The 22,562-nt window shown below is 34.1% G+C and overlaps 2 protein-coding genes across 9 annotated transcripts; one reads left to right on the top strand and one right to left on the bottom strand.

Moving 5' to 3' along the window:
- Positions 1-320: 320 nt before the first annotated feature.
- LOC140060029 (phosphatidylinositol N-acetylglucosaminyltransferase subunit Q-like) lies at positions 321-9,397 on the top strand. Of its 8 annotated transcripts, none has more exons than XM_072106117.1 (12): positions 321-336; positions 4,096-4,142; positions 5,402-5,456; positions 5,742-5,778; positions 5,968-6,012; positions 6,198-6,871; positions 7,102-7,227; positions 7,430-7,550; positions 7,687-7,967; positions 8,381-8,573; positions 8,713-8,880; positions 9,167-9,397. In XM_072106117.1, exons 6-12 carry the CDS (start codon positions 6,198-6,200, stop codon positions 9,314-9,316), a joined length of 1,713 nt encoding a protein of 570 aa, XP_071962218.1. In that variant the 5' UTR covers positions 321-336; positions 4,096-4,142; positions 5,402-5,456; positions 5,742-5,778; positions 5,968-6,012; the 3' UTR covers positions 9,317-9,397. The 8 variants fall into 8 exon arrangements, with proteins under 8 accessions (XP_071962218.1, XP_071962186.1, XP_071962210.1 ...); XM_072106085.1 differs by having other exon boundaries at positions 6,193-6,871; XM_072106109.1 differs by having other exon boundaries at positions 5,402-5,463.
- Positions 9,398-9,399: 2 nt separating this feature from the next.
- Positions 9,400-22,486, bottom strand: LOC140060075 (mitochondrial dicarboxylate carrier-like). The gene is made up of 10 exons (XM_072106136.1): positions 22,323-22,486; positions 17,357-17,521; positions 17,032-17,151; positions 16,361-16,478; positions 15,587-15,677; positions 15,281-15,324; positions 14,873-14,943; positions 12,715-12,807; positions 12,118-12,198; positions 9,400-11,659 (listed from the first exon to the last, which is right to left on the bottom strand). The coding sequence occupies exons 2-10, from the start codon at positions 17,483-17,485 to the stop codon at positions 11,504-11,506; spliced, it is 903 nt and encodes a 300-aa protein (XP_071962237.1). The 5' UTR covers positions 17,486-17,521; positions 22,323-22,486; the 3' UTR covers positions 9,400-11,503.
- Between the last annotated feature and the right edge of the window lie 76 nt (positions 22,487-22,562).

The raw sequence follows: 22,562 nt of genomic DNA, 5'->3' as shown, positions 1-22,562 counted from the left end.
TCAAAATGTCTGCGCCCAGGTTAACTGATGATATTAAGAATATTGTTGGTATTTACTCACAATGTAATTGAAAGAAAATATGGATGAATATTTATAAGTTATGAGAATAATAATAATTAATTTTTTTGACTATTGGTAGATTTATTGTTGATGTAAACACAGAGGTATTGAATATTATACCTCTTCTCCTTTTTGTGTTTTGTTTGGTTCGGTTCTTGTTGAGGACGCTATTCATATACAAGAAAGACTGTCGCCCTCTTTTGACAAGACGTACCTTTTAACACCAGCACGTGGCGACCAAACCGCTCTTTTGCAATTAAAACAGCATGAGGGAAGGTATGGTTGTTGGTGACAAGAGCATTTTGTGTAATACATTAATACAAAAAAAATAGTTTAAGTAAAGGTTAATCATTATAATATTACTCTTTGTTAGACCTTATCTTAATAGTAGGTCTGTAGGACGGACACCTTTTTAAATCAATATTCAATAATGATATTAAACTTTAAATAAAGATGCTACTGAACTGTTTGTTGTACTGATTGAGGCTGAGTGTACTCTACAACAAACTGTGCCGCCTGTATGATACTGTATTGATGTATTACTATAAACTATTATGTAACTTATAAGACTATATATATTTAATTTTAAACTAGCCTAGGTAGGCTATGTTTTTATCATCGCACAGGTAGTTATTATCAGCCCACGAAATTCAGAAAAAAGAAGGTCGGCAAAAAATTGCCGACCTTAAATTCGCCAAGGTCGGCAGTCTCGGCAGTTCTAAAAATAGAAAATTCACCAAGGCCTAACCTCTTGCTAACCTAAAGGCCTAGCCTCCTTAGCTAGCTAGCTAGAGCCTAGGCCTATATGTTATGCAAAAAGAACTAGCAAAATTAACTAAAATATAAAAACCTAACACTAAAATCTACAAGATAAATTCTATTTGATAATTAATTGCTGAACATCATGGTTCTGGAGCTAGCCGTACACAGAGCATAGTTGCTTGCTTGGCATAACAGGGTATTCCCCTACACAGGTCTGTCGCGCACAGCGCTGTGCCCAGCCAGCTTGGTTGATACATGGATTAAAGAATAGAAGGATATGCATCGACGTGAGATCAAGGGTTCCTTGACTCTCGCCGACAGACTGCGGACCGCCCACAATGTTACAGTTTAATTAACCGCAGGGTAACAACGAAACGGTCGCGTGCCTAATATATTGTTTACTGCACATGTGCAACGACATTTAACCTAGTTGGCTACGCTTCTTTCGCGCGTTCTTTGGTTGCATGATGTTTATGGTCAACTATTGACTATGTTGGTTTCTGCCGCGATTGATCTACGCTAATGATTTTTTTATGATGATTAAAGTAGCATTTTATGACCTGTAGTAGCCCTACATCTGAGACAATAACTATTAGTTGTCTCATTTGTTGTAAAATTACAAAATCAGCAAGAATGCTAGCCTAGCTAGGCCTTGTACTAACTAGGCTAAACTGGGCTAGTAAACCCTATGATTTGCCGACATTGATACTGCCTAGGTAGGCCTAGGCTAATCTTAAATACTCACCGTTGTCTTACTTCTTGTGTGAATAATAATAGGTAGGCCTACTTCGTTTGTTCGTGATCAAGTTTGCCCTGCGTGTACTTTTCAAAATGACCGCTAGGTAACGAATCGCAACTATACATAGCCAGCCAATCCCGGATCAGGGATCGCTGTTTTCATTCAATTAGGCCCGGTGATTGGATGTGATGTGGATGACATAACCACTAGCCAATCACCAGGCACTACAGTTTAAATATAATCACATCGATAATTAAGGAGATTTATGAAGAAACCACTGCTTAGCCATATATTAAAAAACACGATTGTTGTATGTCTGAACACAGGCCACGCTAACAACATACATGGTCAAATGCAAAATTTAATATTCTATAGATTAACGCAATTTTTAATGACAGAAGATGGCAGGCAAATAATGATAATTCAAATATAAAAATTGCATATTTTATTAATATTACCAACTACTTAAAATTACCAGTCGTAAGAAAGTGAACTTTTCGTAGTCCGATTGTGATGAAACTAAAACAGAATTATTCAGCAATATATGTTTGTTATCAATTAATCATCGACGCAGACATGTCAATAGAACATTCAGACTGCGCATACGATTTCTACATGGTTACGTTTTGGTCTCAAAAAAATGTAACAGTTGATTCGCAGCGTTTTACAGAGGGCCGCGGTTAGAGACATGGAGTTCAATGAACGTGTTTGTTTGATTGGCAGCAGTGCTTTAGTATAGGCAAGCGCGTTGTAAAATCGTTTGATGTCACCGTCGATGCATATCCTTCTATTCTTTAATCCATGGTTGATAGGATCGAAAGCATGCAGCTCACACACAAAATGATGTAATGGTTGAGTGAATTCAGGGATCATCTTAATTCCATGGTTTGTTAACTAAACACAACATGGTGGTGAATATGCCTGTTAAAATTTCAATGATACGATCCCTTAAAGTACCATGTTGTTGCTAGGAGTAGGGATACCGAGAGCTGACTCCATTTTCATTACCACGATTAAACAGCGCGCACGTTACTATGCGCGCAATGTCATTTACGCGGTGTTTTTTTACTTTGGTAAACACTTTTTATTAGGTAATTGTTCTGAAAATAAATTAATTATAAATATATCATTTTGAGTATATATTTATTTACCTATTATTCTATAAGATCAAGTATTTTTTATTTCCATTTCATTCAACCAAAAATGTGAATATAGTGGTTAAAAGATCGTTATCGCCTAGCGCGTATAGCTTTTGTTTACTACGAAACCCTCGGAAGGCTCAATGACCTACCATTTCAACCTTATTTTTGTAGTTGAGCCTCTTATGACCTCAAAATGTTTTTTATTCCTACACCAAGATAATATAGTTCCACATACCATGTGCTTGTTACTAAGAAAAATATTAATTTTAACTGCTAAAAAAACAATTTTATCCCGATATGAGGCCTTTATGATTCGAATATTTCATAGTAACAACCCATATACCATAAAAAATATCCGTTTAGTCCATTTTTTAAATAATTTTTGAAAAATTCCGAGGGGCTCAACTACAAAAACGCCATTTTATGGTATGATGTCATCGCAAGCCAATCAAACCTCCGCATTCGACCGCTCCACAAGTCTCACGGTTGAACGATTTTGGATTCTCGCCCTTTGATTGGTTGACGCGATTCAACACACAGCGGAATAATTTTCTCGCGAGTGCCGTGAAGTCACATGGTGTCAGGCCTGTCCAATTACACAGGAAAATAATGCATTGAAATTCTTCGAACGAGGTTAAATAAACACTCTTTTTTATATAATAAATAAGTAATATCATATTTTATTGAATTTTACAATGTTGATATATAAAATATGTTACTTAAAATCGTGATTTTATATAATTATTTTTACGAAAAATGACTAGTTCATACAATTGTCGACTGAGGGTGCAATTTGTTTACATCGTTCGTGGCTAAAAACGATCATTTTCGGCGATGTTTTAAACCCTATATTTCGAAAACTACAAGTCATATTTTCATAATTCTTTCTTTATTATAATATTGATACAAAATACTAACAGGCAATGTATAATTTGTTGGAAAAATATTAACTTTTAATTTTACATCGTTATCCCTACTAGGAGGCTTGAAAGGAGGGATCTAGCCTAGTTTCTAGGTCGGCAATCTCTTGCCGTCCTCTGACAATTTAAGGTCGGCAATAAGGTCGGCAATTGCCGATTGCCGACGTGAAATTCGTGGGCTGTATTATAGTACATATTATAGTGGCTCTATTTTCATTCACAATTTTTTTTAGCAATCTGTTGTTGTTAAATTAAAGCAATTGGGGTGGGGTGCCTGTAAATTTTTTCTTTTCAAAATGCATCAAAAAGTACTTGCTGTAATTATTGTGGCATTGTTATGATGATTAAATTAATTGAACTTCGTTGTGATATAAATAATTTGCCGATCTGAACAATGTCCTAATATTAATAATAATTAACATTGCAATTACAAACTTCAAACTTTCTTGTTCACGTTTTTTTTAATTTTCAGATAGAACTAAACTGAAGCCTTCAAAAGCATCCTTGATTAACCAAAAGGTAGGTATTTACAGTATTTATTTATTTTTATTTATTCGACTTCTCACTAACTCAGTGAAGGATCTGGACCAACAATATTATACAGTACAATATAATGACAAAAAGACAATGACTTGTAAAAATGATGATCATGTGTTCTGAAGTTATTGTGACGATAGTCTACCTTCACTCGCCGATCTGAACAAGTCTCTTTATTAAAAATTATTACTGATATGGTGGCAGTTTTTTCATAAATTTGATGAGCGAGTCTTAGACTTGCCCCAAGTCTGTATTATCTTTTTTTTAAATTTATTTGTTTTTATTTCGACCGCGATTTTTGTCTGAAAATACAGACTTGTGAAACACGTATAGAAATCGATTTGCAGACCGCAAACATCCGATAAGAATGACGTAGGTTATCATACCGTATTTGGCTATATGGGGCGGGCGGTATGTAAATATGGATTTCGAATCAACCAATGATCATTTTGTTTCAAAATGAAAAAGATCGAGTACGGACAGTGCTGAATGTACGATCGAGACTGTTGAAATATACTAAATCGTAATGCCAAGTTGTTTTGTTTATTAACCCGGTTTATTAATTGTTTAGTCCTTGGCCTAGCTAGGCCTCTTTCGTAGGTCCTACTCAACTCGCACGTATGACCTGCCAAATAAAACGCCAATAAAGTAGGCCTATACCACCGGCACACAACAGGGCTACACACCACACAGAACAGGACAGGGTCTGGGTGGGAAATCAAAATTATCTCCACGTAATAAATGATCCATTCAATGTTTGATTTGCGGAGAAGCTAGCCTATCATATCAAGACGAGTTTTCATGTTCTTGGGAAAAATCCCATCAAATGTTTACCAGACTACTAGGCATATAAAATAATTTCTAGCCTTCAGAAAATACCCAAGTACACATTGTCTAAAAGTAACATAGCGCATGCGCATCATCTTAGTTGTTAAGTCTTTGAAATTCTGAAATATGAATATTAAAACGGTGTACGAGTGAGTAGCCAATCGCATGCAGCTGAAACTAGTCAACCGGATAATCGTATGCACCAAGAATTCTTGGTGTCAAACCACGTGACTTGTGCGTGTTTCCCCAGACGGAGTATCCAAAATCAAGTAGTATACGTATGAAACGCCATATGTGCCAAAATATTTATCTTTTTACTAATATTAAGACAAAACTCCGTCTGGAACCCAGACTAAGCGAGTCTATACATAGATGTTAATGCAATAAATAAGCTTGTTTCGATTTTCTTATAGGATATAGGCCCAAGATGTTTAACTGTAAAATAGTTACCACTGATTTCTATACCAGGTCTGAGGTGAGAATATTGTATGGCACTACCACTAAAGGCATGAAATGTAAATGTATTCTGGGTAAATATGGGGGCTGGGGTTTTATGGACAAACACTAAAACTAGAATTTTAATGGAAGCAGCAGAGTTTTATTTTGACACGAAATGATGATCATGTGTTCAGATACTTGTAATGAAGATACAGTACCTTCACTCGCCGATCTGAAATGTCTTAATCGTATTCAAGATTTTTATAAAATCTATTTTTAGCATCTGTTTATTATTATTTCATTTATATTCCCCAGATGTGAAATCAAATAGTTTACTGACGCGAAAATAATGGTAAGATGAAGATAAAATTAAGAACCAAAAAAGTATGTCTAACTTTATGATGATTATGCGTTCTGAAGTTATTGTGACGATAAACTACCTTCACTCGCCGATCTGAAACAAGTCGTTGAATCCCTTAAAAAACAATGAGTGCATTTTACGGATTCATATTTTAATACATTATTTTTTATCTGTTTGCAGGAATAATGCTGATGTCCTAGAAACAGAAGTGCACAGTCTATAGTGGTAAGAAAGGACTAGTATAGTTGTTGATTTAGTAAGATATTTAGATGATGACTATGTGTTCTTACATAATGTTTGATGATAATTATACCTTCACTCGCCGGTCTGATAAACTTATATTATACTGTATTAATTTTTGTTGCAGTTTAAATTTGGTATTAATTAATATTCTCTTTGTTTTAGTAAAGATGGAGCAAACGCTTTGGAAGGTGTTTTACCCAAAAAGCTCATGGAGCCTGCCCTCTGGAGTACTGATTGGAGTAGTCAACAAGAAACAATCGTCTGTAACTGTCGCATCCGTTGTACAACAGGAGTTTCCAGAGGAACAAATGTTGGGGTTTATCAAAGATTTGAATGCACGTATCCGAAGAATTGAGGATAAAAGTACGGTCATAGGTGAGAAGAGCTTTCAAGTTGTTGGGATTTTAGTAAATGAGAATGAACAGATTTTGAAGAGTAAACATTTTGATGATTTGTGTTTGGAGATGGAGATATGTTTACTAATGCAATCTGATTGGCGAGGCTCACCGCATGAATGTGTTGTTATTCGCCAAACGAAGGGCAGGCATGTTTCGATAGAGGACAATACAATGTTTATTGCATATGACCCATCAGTTGAATACCAAACAAAAAGTGCGCATTATTCTATTCGGGATAGCTGCTTAAAAAACGGCAAATTGGTGAATCATGTGATGGCTTGCCTGCACGATTGGAACTCATTGAATGAATGTTGTGATTTAGAACAAATACAAATAAAGAAATTAAATACCTCCTTTCGAGATTTGTGCTATTCTGTTTGGCTATTAATAGCTAGATGTTCTCTAAACCTGCTTGCCTGGATCCTGAATATATTCTCACATAAGTAAATATAATCGTTTCTTACTCCTATTTATCCAAATATCTACCAAACTTGTTATGATGATCATGTGTTCTGAAGTTATTGTGACGATAGTCTACCTTCACTCGCCGGTCTGAACTCAAGTTTTTTTAAACCACATTTAATTTACCTCCATAGAATAGAAAAAGATAATTCCTGTAAATAACATAAAAGACCTGCAGTAATTTATGCATTGATATCATTTTTCCCCGCAGAATATTCCATAATTTTATTTTTGATAAAATACTTTGTTGGCCAGCAACTGGGTGCCAGCTAAAGGAAAAGTACAATCAAATTAAAGAATGTTCAATGCTTTATAAAACAAATCGCCATTTTAACAGGTATGTGGTCCAACCAATATTTCTCGGGTTTGTATTAAATTGCAAGATGGTTTGATGATGATCATGTGCTCTGACATCAAGGTTGAAGATAAACTACCTTCACTCGCCGATCTGATAATTCTTGCAAAAAAATCCAGATCTTGCTAATATTTATCTAATAATTATCACATTAATTTAGTAATTTTTTTTTAATGTATTTTAGGGAAATGAATTTGCTGCTGCTTCTGGTGGTTGACCTTGTACTAGGTATGGCTCTAGTATTTTATTTTCACCAGGTTGATTTCTTCAACATTCTAGCATCCATGTTTTTGCAGTTTGTCAATGTGAGTGAATATATTGCAGATAGGTGTAGGGAGGGTGTAATCATGGAAGATACAATTGGGCCAAAAGCCTTTCAATTTAAATTGGCTAAATTGTAGAGTGTAATGGTATTGTAACTGTCTTACTTTTTGATTTCAGATAACTGCAGCCTCTCTAGAACAGCTCTTGCATTGGTTGATGGGTGCTCCAGCCGGCCTAAAGCTCAACAGAGAGCTGGCTTCATTCCTAGGCCAGTTCTTTCTCTACCACATCTACCTCTGGGTGGGCTACCTCAACACCATTGCTCCGTTTCTAGCAGTCGCCATCAAGTTCGCCAGCCTCTGTGGGTGCCTAGGTGTTAGTGTAGTCATTGCATTGGCCTCGGATGTCCTATCTATTCTAACATTCCATGTATACTGTTTCTATGTATACGCAGCAAGGTACGTGGACATGACAGTAATACAATACTTGCCATATGCTGGGGCTCGGATTTAAAAACGTTCTAATGTTTAAAAAAAAACAAATATTAATGTAAAAATAAGCAGATGATTGATAAATCGCAGCCATCAAATGATAGGGAACTATTTCAAAGTGGTCTGTCAACTATGGTTCTTGAGATTTAACCAAATACATTTAAAGCAGTCTGATTTGATTGGATAACAAAATGGAATACAAATTGTGATTGGACACAATGTTCTTGGAAATGATGAGAAAACTCATTGAATAGCAAAGCCTATAATGATTTTATAATTTGTTTTAATTGCTGATCTAAGAACAATTTAAAATCATTTAATCCATTTAAATTTGGCTTAATGTGATCTTTAGGTTTTTATTTATCACATTTATCTTACAGGATTTACTGCTTACAAGTGCATGGGCTGATGTCGTTTTGGCGTTTATTCCGTGGTAAAAAGTGGAATGTTCTTCGTCAGCGTGTTGATTCCAGCGACTTCCGTGTGGATCAGTTATTCATCGGAACATTGCTCTTCACGATACTGCTTTTTCTTCTTCCAACGACTGCATTCTTTTATGCTGTGTTTACATCGGTAAATGACTTTAATCATTTAAATATAATAGTTTATGTATATTGTATGAAAAATTGGCTATAAAATGTTTGTTATACATTACAGGTTTGATTTCTCATTGAGAAAATTTTTAAAATAATTTTTTATTTTTAACCACCAGCTTCGACTTGCAGTATTAATTCCACAATCGTTGGTTGCCAGTTTAATCGTATCTATAAACACATTTCCACTGTATTCCTTAATTTTGTGGACTGGAGGCTTCATGGTTGATGGCATTACTTTTCATTCAATGTTGCAAAATAACAAATGTGGCTGGCTGCTTTTAAAAGTGAGTAGATGTCCATATGTGATTGCAGGTTGTCTAATGCCAAAATGCTTTGTCTATTGATGTGTTTTTAATGTCTGCATTGCCGATGATTATTTGGATTCACATTACATTCCTAGCTTGGAGCCTTTGGTTCCAGTGATGACAATCCTGCAAATATGAGGCAATTTGTTTAACTTAAAACCTTGGCTTAATGCGTCCTCACACAATTATATTTACTAATTTATCAAATGTTTCAGTATATTGTATTGTGGGAAACAATTGAACTTGAAATTTACTCTGTCCGCAGATGAAACCAATGTCGTTACGGAAGGTGATGGCTGCAGATCTACTGGATGATAAACAGACTAAGTACAAGGCCTTGTGGCATTCAGTTGGAAAAGACTTGCTGACTGGCTACTTGGTGTACCCATGGGGTGGCAAGCAGGAGATGCAATAAGGATATTTGTCCAGAGTAAATTGCTGAAGCAATACACATGCAAATTTAAATATTTCTAAATACAGTAGTATACAGTATAGCTATGTAAATATTTATTTCATTTAATTTTTGAATAAACAAAATAATAAATGTGTTTTTTGTTTACTATTATTTGGCAGTTATGTATTTTGCACTCCCAACACCGTAATCAAAACTTTATTCTGAATATTTGGAATGTCTGTCTACATTAAGAGAACAACATTGACTACACTGTATTTTATAACGTTCCACATTCTTCCATCCATCTAACTTTGAACAAACCTCTTTTTTTTTTTGCTTAACTTGTCTTTTATGGAAAAAAGAATTCCTCTATATAAATTCTGGCTACAGGCTCAATGGATTGCTTACTTTACATAGAAACCATGCATTTCTAAATGGCGGAAACTACTGTACCACACTGAGTTGCAATTTGTGACTGACGTCTACAATAGTACCCATCCAGTGAATGTGTGCGGTTGTGCACAAACAAGTCATTCAAACAAATCATAAATGCAAACAATTCTGTAACCTGAGCAAGTATAATACTGTAACAATAATACATTTCACAATGTTAATAACATTCCCTTGGTGTTCTTCAACCATGTCTTTCACGTATCCCTTTCACATTAAATGCCATGATTAAACAGTGTGCATAATGCTAGTACTGTATCAATTAAATATGGAGAACCCATTCTCATAATACCTGCAAAATCAGTTTTTCTGTTACATATTTGACTGAGTATTTGTCCCTAAAGTCCATTCAGCTGTTAAACCCTGACGCGGATTGCCATAAGTCGTCTAAGCACTTATTATTGATTATCTTATTCTTATTATAGGCCTAGAATATATTTTCTTGCATAGAAATGTATGCAAGGTATACTATTAACGATTGTGAATTGAGAAAGCATTGCCTTATTTGGTATTCTACGCATAAAATACACCCTTTCTTTTTCAGTCGCGTGCAAATGCGACTATAGGTCACTATGTCGGTCGGTTGATCGGTAAACAGGAACTCAAATTTGCGCACACGACTGCAGTATGTACAGTATATGGCCTTGTTTTTTTCAACTTGTTACTGTACATGGTCTTAGCTAAGACTGTTTATAGCAATGGTCTAACAGAGGTGGTAGTAAGACCATCTATCTCATAAAGCCGTCTTTAATCGGGAAGACTGTTTTAAAGCAATCCGCCTCTGGTGTTTAAAATTCGGCTGTGTGTAGTTTTGCTAGGAAAGGACTATAGTGTACAGTAATATGTATAAATGGTTGATACAGTACCACCTACACAGTGTTGACTTGATAAAACATGGCATTTAATATTCCATTCACAAAATGAACTACTGGTACTACAATTTTAATGCAGTATTATTACAAAGACCCATAGGGTCTTATTAAAATTCATATATTGGCTGAAACTTATATCGTAAAATTATTTACAATAAAATATAAATGTGCTCGGAGCACAATTTTTCTGTTTGTGAAAACAAATTAATAACTCAACTTCTAATATTAAAATATTCAAAATTCTCCTATTATAATTATTTAAGAATAATGTGAAAGGTTTTTTCCTTTACTTTCGACACTGATTTTTGGAAAAGAAACAATCCTGATTCTAGACTGGTTATCTTTGTTTAACAATAACTTTCTAATCGTATCACTGATCTCAACGCATTTCTTGGGCTGTAAACAACTGTACAAGTAATGCTATGCAAATTGTTAGGGCTAGAGAAATAAAAAGTTTAACATGGTAAAAAATGCACAATTTACAGACACATTCTACCTGTGAATACATTCCTGTCTAGACAACACAATCTATTCATACCATTACTATTTCATAACTGATTCTAAATCCTTTTAAATAAATATAAAAATATTTCGGGAAAATTATATTCTCAGTTAAGCATTGAGAATATAATATGCACACGTTTTATACTTGCTATGCAGGACTGTTGCTATGTAAATATAATGTACTTGCTATTAAACATTTGTTTATCACACCTGACAGTACCTTGTTGTGCGGGTTTTTCTAAACGACTCCCTCCATTTATTACCGTACAACGATTGAAACCAATTTTTTTTCTCCGCTACACCAACTTAGTTATTTTGTTTGTGCTGTCAAATTATCGACTTGCTTCCCTTCTCTTCAATCATCCACTTTTAAGTGATTAGATCATACAATTTTAATTCCAAAACGTTTTCGGAGTTGTTCAAAAAATATAAACGTGAAAATTGTTTGCGGTCCCAGCCTTATCCACGCTGGCACAAATCCTTTGTAAAATGCTAATGGTCCCAGTTTTGCCACGTTAAACCCACAATGAAACAAATTCTGTAAAAAAAAAATCACATAAATTGTTGACTAAAGGGGAAGAAGTTTGGTCAATGGAAGAGTAGCCTGATTGAGGTTCCAAAGTCCCATAGGACGATGATTTACTGTATTACTTAATCCTAAAGCCAAAGACATTTCTATTCTGCTATATAATACTATATATCTAAATTTTCCTTGTCAAACATCCATCTAAATTTTTTATTAGGGAGCTTAATTATTAGACACAGTTGTGGTGGATTGTAGGTGCAGGCAATGATTAACGACACAGTATGCATAGGTCCTAGGTAGGACACCAATGTATGCAAACCATAAGCTCAATAATAACAATACTCATTTTAATATTAGTCTGCTGACACTACTTCATTCTGCCTGGTAGGCTAGGGCCAAATGAGCACTACCTATACAAATTCACATCTGTGCCTAGAAAATCTTTAAAATATATTTAAACATTAACACACCTTGTATTTGCCTTTAGGTGAGTTCATCATACGAGTTTTTAACACATCAAATGGTTGAGTGATGGCCGTTGCACATGTTGCCTAAGTAAAAACAAACAGTTAAGTACACATCCATACAAATACTGTGTATACACCGAAGATGATGATCAGTTTAAATTAAAAAATTAGTCATTGTCAAAATAGTAGAAGTGTACATAAATACATACTCTTCAGATTTCCCTTGTATATAGAACTAATAATAATCACTCCTGAGGACGATCAAAGCATATTGATCGAAACGTCGAGAAACTCAACAGTTCTTTTCACAATTACATACGCGGTTCCATTATCAATCTTAAATATTGATATAAAGTTTGCGGTACACCACGAAAATTAGTTCCGAGTTCTCACTCCTGAGGACGATACGATCAAAGCATATTGATCGAAACGTCAAGAAACTCAACAGTTCTTTTTAGAACTAATGCACGTGGTGTACCGCAAACTTTTTATCAACATTTGATTTCGCCATGCAAACCTTCAAACAATACAATAATGCAGTAATAATAATAATATATGGTATTTAACTACAAATAAGAATATTGGAGCAAGTCAACTTACAGCAGAGAGACTGGCAGTGAAATGTGTAATCATGTTATCTTCAAAATACTTTGTTTGTAATAGCATTTGCTTGTATTGATCATATAACGATAGCTGAAAATAAAATATAAATTGATCATACATAGTCACATGAATGTACAGGTTTACAATCGCTAAAGGCAGGGGCGCAGCCAGCAAAGAATTAAAGGGGGGGGTCAACCAATATGTGAGTATTTTGCGAGCGAAGCGAGCAACCATGGGCTGGGGGCCAGGGGGCCGCCAAGGGCCCCCGGTTGGGGTCCAGGGGGCGAAGCCCCCTGGAAGCTTTGGCGGTCTAGGGCAATCTAGATCATTTGAATCGGTTTACGCACACACAAATATGACAATGTTAACACTAATAAACTGAAACAAAGAAAACAAAAAACAACTCTCATTTTCATTACAGAACATTTTTATATTCCAGGCTGCCACAGACAAACACTTTTTTTCTTGCTTGTTTGTTGATTTGTGTAGAGAGGCTGTAAACTCAGGAGGAATTATTTGAATTCCTCCCTTTTCACCAATACAAAAGTTGCATGAAATGAACGTGAGATGCAAAAGTTTGAAAAAAGAAATTAGAATGATAGCATGGAGGGAGTGATATTATTAAATGAGAACCGTAATGTTAGAGTTCATACACTATGCAAGTCCAAGAAGCTATCTTGGCTCCGTGTGTATGTGAGACGCTTATCATACCCAGTACATACAATATTTTGTTTAAAAATATACCTATTTTGTTCGAATGTATAGTATAGGTGATAGCTTATACATAATTGTAATAACTAACTTCTAAATTATTATAATACATTTTACGTTAGTTACTATAACGGCGCTCTTGACATCGCGTGATGCATCTTTAAACATAAGTTTGGAACATTCTTCTTGGCGTGGAGACAGAATTCGCGAATGACATTCTCTGTATTAATGTTCATGTTAAAGTGTATGTTCATGAGGCACAATCCCGAAAGCTGCTCATAAGACATGTGATTTCCCAAACAGGTTTTCGTTCTTCATAAAGTCGAAAAACTCCGCTCAGCTTAAGCAGACGTTACGGGCATAGGCCTACGCGATTAGAAGAAGTGCACACACATTCGGGAACACATCTGGATCCGCTAATTTTACACAGTCGCTTCCATCACTGAAGCTCGGAATGAAGATGTTCGTGTCTTGGCAGATCATCGTACCAAATTCAAGTTCCTTGAAGACTTCTTCAACATTACACTTCACGATAGACTCGGGTGCTACGCCAAATATTTTAAAGCATGGCCTGTTATCGGCAGAAAAACGGGTTTTTTAACTCGGTTTGTAATCAAGAAGTTGATTTGGTAATACTGCTCGGTAGTAATCTTCCACAGTATCTCCAGGATGATTTGATCTGTATTGTTGTCTCATGTTTTTATTTATTTTTTCTAAAAAAAAGGGGGGGTCAGGACCCCCGTGACCCCCCCACTGGCTGCGCCCCTGAAAGGTACCCATGTGCTGGTAAGTTAAGTAACTATATCTTGTTTGCTAATAATACAATTTTAACCAATCTGCAGTCATGCCATAATACAGTTAGACGCATTCAGGACCCAACAAAGTGTCCTCTTAATAGGGGTTTCCCTTGAATAGGGGTTGCATCTAGTTCATTTCGCAGAAAGTGTTTCCCTAATAGAGGTTTTTAAAGATAATATAATGTCCCCCTCAAAAATAATTTTTGTTGTTGAATATGTCACATAATAGTTATTCACTTTAATAAAAAAAACTGGATAAAAAAAAAAACTTTTTTCCCTGAAAAAATGTAATTTTCAAATTTAATTTAATTGTCTGTCAAACAATGAGTTTTTGGTTAAAATGAACTGTTTATTTTGTCTTTTTATAAGTGAAATGATTGTTTTGGGTTTTTTTTACTACAGAACTAGATGTTTTTGGGGGACAATACATCTTTAATTGTCAATTTCAAGGATTGCCATACAATATGGTGTCAATAATGGACAGGGGAAAAATGATCTTCTGATATAAAATGGAAACTAACAGGAAATGACTTCATTCTTTGAGGAACAACTATAAATTTTATTAGTGTCAGCCCCTGTTATCTATATGATGAGACTGGTGTTTTAGTTTAGGGTGAAACCTGTGCAAGGCCGGGTTTGTCACGTACCTGACCAAATGTCATCAACATTGCTCGTATTACCACCATAGAAGCACCAAAGAACATTTTACGTACACCCTCTACATAAAAACAAATACATGTTATCAAATAATATGGTTATGTATTTATCATTTATGAACAAATCAAGCAATCATTTCTAAAATTCATATCAGGGGAAGCAATATTGTATTTCCACTTGGGTCGTCTCTATGATTCTGAATCATGTTCTGAATATTTTTACTTTTCGATATGTTCTCCCCTCGAAGGGGAAAAGGCCTATGTCGGTTTATCCAGGTAAGCTAATCAGGTAATAGACTCCAACAAATTGATACACCTTCAAATTGTGTTATTACTGTATCCACTAACTAAACTGAAGAACTGAAAAAAGTGAATATTAAATCAATAAGTTTACAGTACCTTCTGTGTACACACGCCAAATACCATCAAAAATATGTTTGTAGCTGAAATGACATTAAAAACATCAATTATTATTAATCTTCTCATAATGTTGTACATGGCTTACTGAAATGGTTTGTTTACTCTTTTCAAATAGGGTAGTAAGTAGCACAGTAAACATGCATTTTAACTATAATACTAAAAAATAATAGGCAAATATAATACAGTACCACCTCTATTAAGGAACCTTCTGGCCCCAACATAGTGGCTTTAGTGTTAAAATATATATATATACTATATATAATAGTGCTGGATAATTCAACTTACTTTCTTCTGTATTCTGGCGCAATTTTCATATCATTCTGCATGCGGACATTGATCATGTCTGGTGGTGTACCAACAATACCACCACAAGCACCTATAACAAATAACATGTAGTAAACTTACAGTAAAGAATCAGCAACATCCAAGTCTAAATTATTTACCTTCATAAAATTGTATAATACAATACAAAGGAACTTTCTTTTTTTTTAATGACAAAATCAGGAGACAAAAAGGGCCAAAGTTTGAATAGTGGGCCATCAAGAATAAGTAATAGAAAATGAATTAGTAAAGAACAGGACATGGAAACAACACAGAGAGACAATATCCTAATGATGCAGTAACTGCAGTACAATTACAATTTGCCAAAGCCACAGAATACTACAGTAACATAAATAATATAGTATGCTGGCTGGAGTACTTATACTGTAAAAAAATAATACTACCACTGATATTGCTAATAGAACAAAGTAAATTTCTTTGATCTTGTTAAAATATCCTGAGAGAAAAATTAGCAATTACGTCTTGAAAATGCACCAACTCAAACTGGCTGGTCATACTAAAGTTCTATCTACACTATCAAACTAATTGAAAAAAACCGATATGATTTGCCCAAATATGGTAGTGATATGACATCATCATGTTCATATATGGGCACATCACATTTTCTTGTCACATAAAGCAGGGAGTTGTAAAATAATAATATAATATTTTACAAGTCCCTGGAAAAAGTTTGACAGTGTACAGATCTTAGGTAATAGATGTATGTAAATTACTTACCAGCAAACATTGCAATTAGAGCCTTCTGATAGAAGGGTAGTGGAAGATTAGGATTGTCATTTGTAAGATGGCTTTTAAGAGTATCATAAATTCCAAATCTTGTCAGAGAGTATGTTAACTGTAAATTAGATAGGAAATCACAATAAAATAATGAAGGAATATAATATATTTTTGCTGTACAAACAAGTTTGTTTTCTATTTGCCCTTAAATTAGATATCAGTATAATGTAATGGTAAGAGATAATTATTATACTAGAGTGCGAGAGGCATAGGTTTGGGACCTGTCTGTGTTTATGTATTTCGATGTGCAATTTGGTTTTATGACATATTGCAGTCATTTTTAAAAATAATTTTAACCAATTGTATACATATTTTGTAAATTGAAAGGCAATTCAGCATGTTTTATGAATAAATACCAATAAATAAATAATGTATCTTAGTCAGTAAGAGTATCATATATTACGAATTTGTCAGAGAGTATGTAGGATAGGTTCAAATAAAGGAATTACATACTTTTGTTAAGACCTGTCTGTATCCATAGTCAAGATACTTTACTCTCATTGCCTCGTCTATTGTTTGCTAGTAACAATAATAATACAATAGATTCTCAATAACAACAGCATAAATCTGTCAAAATTCACCAGTATTTAATTGTGAAGACATTTATTTACCTGTCGCCCTATTGATGCTGAAAGTCCATTATATAGCGCCTTTACACCATTTTTTCTAATGACCTTTCTGGCCATCGTAAAACCTCCCTGTTTGACCTCTTGTTGTGTTTGTAAATGAACCTATAAAAAAACAAAAAATTATCAACATATAGTAACTGTCAGTAACTGCAGTAATTATTCTTCTGTTTCATTATTGAACTACAGATGCAATTTTGTTATTAAACATTATTGTACCTCGATTTGCAAATATGAAATATAAAAAATATGTTTAAACATTAAACATCAAGTTGACCCTCTCTGTTGGAAAGCTAATCTACATTCTTACCTTTATTAAGTCCAATGGATGTGTGAGACACACTGCTCCAGCTGATGATATGCCACCAAAGTACCATCTAGGCCTTCTTTTAGGCCCCATGTTAGGGACTAGCACCTGGGCCTGAGCTTGCGCTGTCATATCAAATATCCTAGACTTTCCAACCAACTTCCATACCTTTTGAAAGACGAAGACAAAAATAGGTATAAGATAAAAAAAATCCTATTAAAATAATAATAAAAATAACTCCTAGGTCAGTTGTTTACAAAAATCATGACCTAAAATATAATTTTCCTTTTTACCCTGGTTATTAGAGTGTATCAAGAATATGTGAAACAACAACAAATACAATTGTTTAAGTATTATTATCAATGTACAGTTGGATGCATGCTTTAGAACTCAGGTTATACACTAGAGTAGAGCCGAAGCAATTAGACTGAAGATTATGTTTACTACTACATGTTTGTATCATAAAACAACCAGCAAAATATTTTAGCGTTTTTTTATGGTAAATAACCTACCTAAAAAAAGTATAATTTTTTTTGCTTATTCATCATTGCACCATATGTTTCATCTTTTAATACAGAATAATATCAGAAATAATGCTGTATGTTCAAATGAGAATTCAACCATTTTAAGTAGTAAAAAAACATACATAAGTCCCATACAATAATAATAATAATAATAACAACTTTATTTAAAAATGGATGCAACACTTGGATCACCAGATTGGTGTTTTTCACAAGGCCGTTACTTACTACAAAACTATTTACACAATTTATCATTTATAGTACATAATGATTAAAAAAAACTATACAAAAAAAACAAAATAAAAATGATTTCATGAAAAACATAGAGTTTCAAGTATATCTTATCTTTGGCCATTTATTATTTTTTTTAATATATTTATATTAGGAAGGAGCTGTAATTGCATTTGAGTTTATAGCATTTAAACTATTCCATAGCTTTGCGCCAGAATACGAGAAACTTTTCTTTTTGTACTCAGTGTTTGGCTTATGTAAACTTAGAATATCTTTTGATCTAGTAACAACAGCAACATATTAAATACGTTGTAGAGAAGATGAAAAATCTGTGGTTTTGATAGATAGTATTGAAAGTATTGATGATAACAAATGGTATTCCATATGGGCACTTCCTGTACTATTGAGGCCTGGATAAATCAATTATCATGCGAATGACAAGTGGCCAATACTAGGAATACCTAGATTACAGACAGAGCTTTTACTCCATTCATAAAACAATTTATGGTTGTCAAAATTACACACTCAATTTATAACAAACTAGAGGGTACTCCGAGAGTACAAACCTCCGCCTACTGTAAAATTCCCCAACATAAAATGCCCCCTGAATATTTTTTTTTTTACATTTTTTTTTATTATTAGTTCTAAGTGTAAATATGTTAACTGCACACTACAAAGTTGTGGATGACAATGTGGTGTAATGGTTATGTATCCAGCCTCTCACAGTTGAGATCGCGGGTTCAAGTCCCACTGAGGGGTTTTTTTTTTTTTATTATTTTTTTATTTTATTTTATTTTTTTTTTTTTTGTGGACATTGATCTTTGACCCTGACCCTTCAAAATTTAACCACAATTATATGATGTGTCATTGATCATTGTGGCTAAGTTTGGTGAGAATCGGATCAAAACTGTGGTTTCTAGGCAGTAAAATAGTTTTTTGTTAGTTGTGACCTTGACCTATGACCTTTCCCCTTCAAATTCGAACTCGTCCGAGCTTTTTGGGCATAGATCATTGTGTCCAAATTTGGTTAGAATCGGATAAAAACTGTGGCCTCCAGGCTGTTCACAGACACACACACAAACACACACACAAACATACAGGGGTGAAAACATAACCTCCTTGGCGGAGGTAACTACAAGGATAATAATATATTCAAAATTTTAAGAAACTAGAAATACCATTACCAGTAAAAATCTGGGAAAAACAACCCCAAAAAACATGAATGGCCGATTTTATTGTAGAAAAAAAAATCTAGTTACAGGCTAGACTGAGAATTGAACATATGGCCTTTGATATTAAATGACATTATCAAACATAACCTGTGCAGTACATCACAGAACGACAGCCTGTCCAAGATCAAAAGGTATTGATTGTAATACAGTACACTGATTAGAAATGGCCAACATATATACATACAACAAATTAACGATATGATGTAATTTATTACAGAATACTGCTAGCAGCAGAACATAGAAAGTAGATCAGCATTGCAATTTAGCATCCCTGTTTACATACCAAGCAGTCTCCTATAGTTTTTTCTCATTTATTCAAGAAACATATTTATATGTGGATTTCAGTATGTTTAATTTTAACTGTGTACAACCATACTCCATGGTACAACAAGTTATTAAACTATTTAAAGGTTCACCTATTGTATCAGTGTAAACTGTAAAGTCATAATTTAGTCAATTTATTGCCTTTAACACTTTGACTGCCAGAGGTTTTTCCAGTTAGAAACTGCCACTGCCAGCGTTTATAGCCCAATTCGATGTTTTTATTAAAGCTGATTGAAAATATGTATGTGATCTGATTTACATGTAATTTAGACTAAAATAATCATAAAGATTTTAGCTTTACAATGGTACCAAGAACGATTTTCAAATCGCAATATGTAAATTGTAATAGTAAAATGAAAGTAACCAACTTTTTGAGTTTTTCGTAGTTTCGCGCAAGAAAGTCGAGATATTCGCGATTTTGTGCAAGACATCACAATATAAAAATATCGCCCGGTGAGATCAACAAACAACGAAAAAGTTACTTACACGGCACCGATAGGCCTATAAAAACAAGTTATCACTATCGAAAAATGTATTACATTTTATAAATCATAAATATTACATCAATGTTTCGCCAAAATCCACATAGTAAAGACACCAGGCCTAGTTAACTAGGCCTAAAGTTGGTCCGGAATCGTTTTACGACCAGGCCTAGGCTATAGCCTAGTACTACTAGCCTAGCTAGTAAACTGATGATAATATTCATACCAATTCTAAACAAGTTTGTTGCGTGATAATCGGCCACTTACAGTGAAACACCAAAACAATTAGGGTATACATACAATAATAAAATTAAAGATTTCATATTGAAAATTCATCCATTATGTTTTATTCAGATAATAAATAAACATGCCAATCCACATAAACCTTTGTAATGCTTCGGCGGCATAGCTAGCGCGCGACCGATAAACAATGCGCCAAACCATCGCTGTACGCGCTACTGTGATGTGCGGTTTATGTTATTTCGACAGGTACCATTTTGACAATCGTTCGTAACCAGATTAGTTACTTTCAAAATGTAAAAATTCACGGTCCAGACCGAATATAGTGTCCATATTTATAGTATATACCAATAATTAACCTATCTACCGGATTTCGTAAAAAAACGCGAAAAACGAAGATCTTCGTGTTTGGCAGTCAAGCGTTGTGTTTCCAAAAACGAAGATCTTCGTGTTTGGCAGTCAAAGTGTTAAATAATCAAATATTTAACAATGTAATAAATTAGCTATTAAAATAATCTTTCAAAATGGTGAGCGAATAATCAAGACCAGCAATCTGATGCAATCTTATAATAATTATTGTATTAATTGGTTTTGTTTTGTGTTATTTTTTTCCATACTACACTTTAGGTCAAGATCAAATGTGTAATTAAAATAAGCTGTTTAGAGGTCGTTGCCATAGAAATTATGGAAGAAGGGGTTATTGCTATAACATAAAATACTGTATTCTAAAATTGCAACAGCTTATTTTAAAATGTTATAATTTGCATAGTAGAGTAATTTCAAGGGCAATAATGTGATGCATGAGTGCACATACTGTACAGTACAATAGGAACATGCTGCAGGTGCCTGTAATATTTGTAAGACCTATTGACATAAAAAGGTGAAACAAACTTACTTCAATAGTGTACGTTACTGTACTCTGTACATATTTCCAAATTTAGTTTGAACATAGAGATATTATAGTGAAATCTCTATGATTTGAATACCAATTGTTTTGTAAATTCATGACATTTTATTAGTACAGTAATTTGTAATAAATATAGCTAACATCAGTTTTTGGTCAGATGTTTGTGGACAATATAGAGTACTTATGCTATTATAAGTACAGTATTGAGAAAACAAACAATTTGCAAGAAAAATCTTAGGTTGGACTCAACCCCACAACCTTCTGGATTACTAGCCTGGCGTTCATAAAGTTTCTCATTTTGTTTGTATCTTGTAATCAAATGATAATGTACATTTGAAAAAGTAGGGCTCTATGAAAAATCAAGATCAGATTTAGAAAATGATGATAATGAAAGTAGTTTAAGTCCTTCAAATCCAATTAAGTTAATTTAAATTTGATTAGCTATAACAATTCTATATCTGTACTCAAATTTCGAAGAACATTATGAAACTGTTTGGATTTGACAATAATTAAATAAACAACAACTTACAGTACATTTTAAGAAACTTATTATGAATATGAGAATTGTACCAGAATGTTCAGTTACTATTTACGTGCCTCAGAATATTTGATCAATCATGCAATTTCGAGGGAAAGTTCAATGTTTCTTTTTTATTTTAATTAAAAAATTATATAAAAAAAATTGTTAATGTTCCATCAAATTTAAAATACGGTATAGCCGGCCCTAGGCCTAGGGAGGCCTACCCACAGACAGGTTTAAAAAAAAAGTCATGTTGCTAGTATAATAATTTTTTTTAAAAGGCTACAACTAACGCATTTGTTAATGATGCCGTGCCCTCTTGCCTAACCTCTTCGCCTAGCGCAGCTGGCCTACTTCGCAATCCCAACGCCCCACCCACCAGTCACCAAACCGTCTACACACGTCGACTCGTACAGTACACGTACATCACGTAGGCCTAGGGCCTAGAAGGCTACAGTAGGTAATCTGTTCATCATCATATATTTATAATAACAAAGAAGCATTATACTTGCCAATGATTCAAGGCATATATAGCTTAATTGCTTGAGAAATAATTAAACAAGATTATACACCCTCAACACGTTTAAACAACTACTGCAATGATGTAACAAATCACGCCATAAACAAATATCCAGGCCAGCTTTAGCTTAACTTTCAGATGAACTCTCGTCGACGACTCTCTCGCGACGAACCGACACCGCGGCCGCGTGTCAAAAACAAAATAACAAAACATGACCAAATCTGACCTTTGT

This window comes from Antedon mediterranea, chromosome 1 (genome assembly GCF_964355755.1).
Source record: "Antedon mediterranea chromosome 1, ecAntMedi1.1, whole genome shotgun sequence".
Classification (NCBI taxonomy): Eukaryota; Metazoa; Echinodermata; class Crinoidea; order Comatulida; family Antedonidae; genus Antedon; species Antedon mediterranea.
Note: the sequence above shows the minus strand (reverse complement) of the source record. Positions and strands in the feature narration are given on the sequence as shown.

What these genes read in the sequence shown, in the direction of transcription:
- LOC140060029 (XM_072106117.1), top strand. Translation starts at nt 6,198, where the DNA reads ATGGAGCAAACGCTTTGGAAGGTGTTTTACCCAAAAAGCTCATGGAGC. An exon ending in CTGAATATATTCTCACATAA is followed by an intron (nt 6,872 to 7,101) that starts GTAAATATAATC and finishes TTTTCCCCGCAG; the next exon opens with AATATTCCATAATTTTATTT. An exon ending in TTCTATGTATACGCAGCAAG is followed by an intron (nt 7,968 to 8,380) that starts GTACGTGGACAT and finishes TTTATCTTACAG; the next exon opens with GATTTACTGCTTACAAGTGC.
- LOC140060075 (XM_072106136.1), bottom strand. Translation starts at nt 17,485, where the DNA reads ATGACAGCGCAAGCTCAGGCCCAGGTGCTAGTCCCTAACATGGGGCCT. An exon ending in TCTAATTGCAATGTTTGCTG is followed by an intron (nt 15,678 to 16,360) that starts GTAAGTAATTTA and finishes TATTTGTTATAG; the next exon opens with GTGCTTGTGGTGGTATTGTT. An exon ending in TCACTGCCAGTCTCTCTGCT is followed by an intron (nt 12,199 to 12,714) that starts GTAAGTTGACTT and finishes GTTTTTACTTAG; the next exon opens with GCAACATGTGCAACGGCCAT.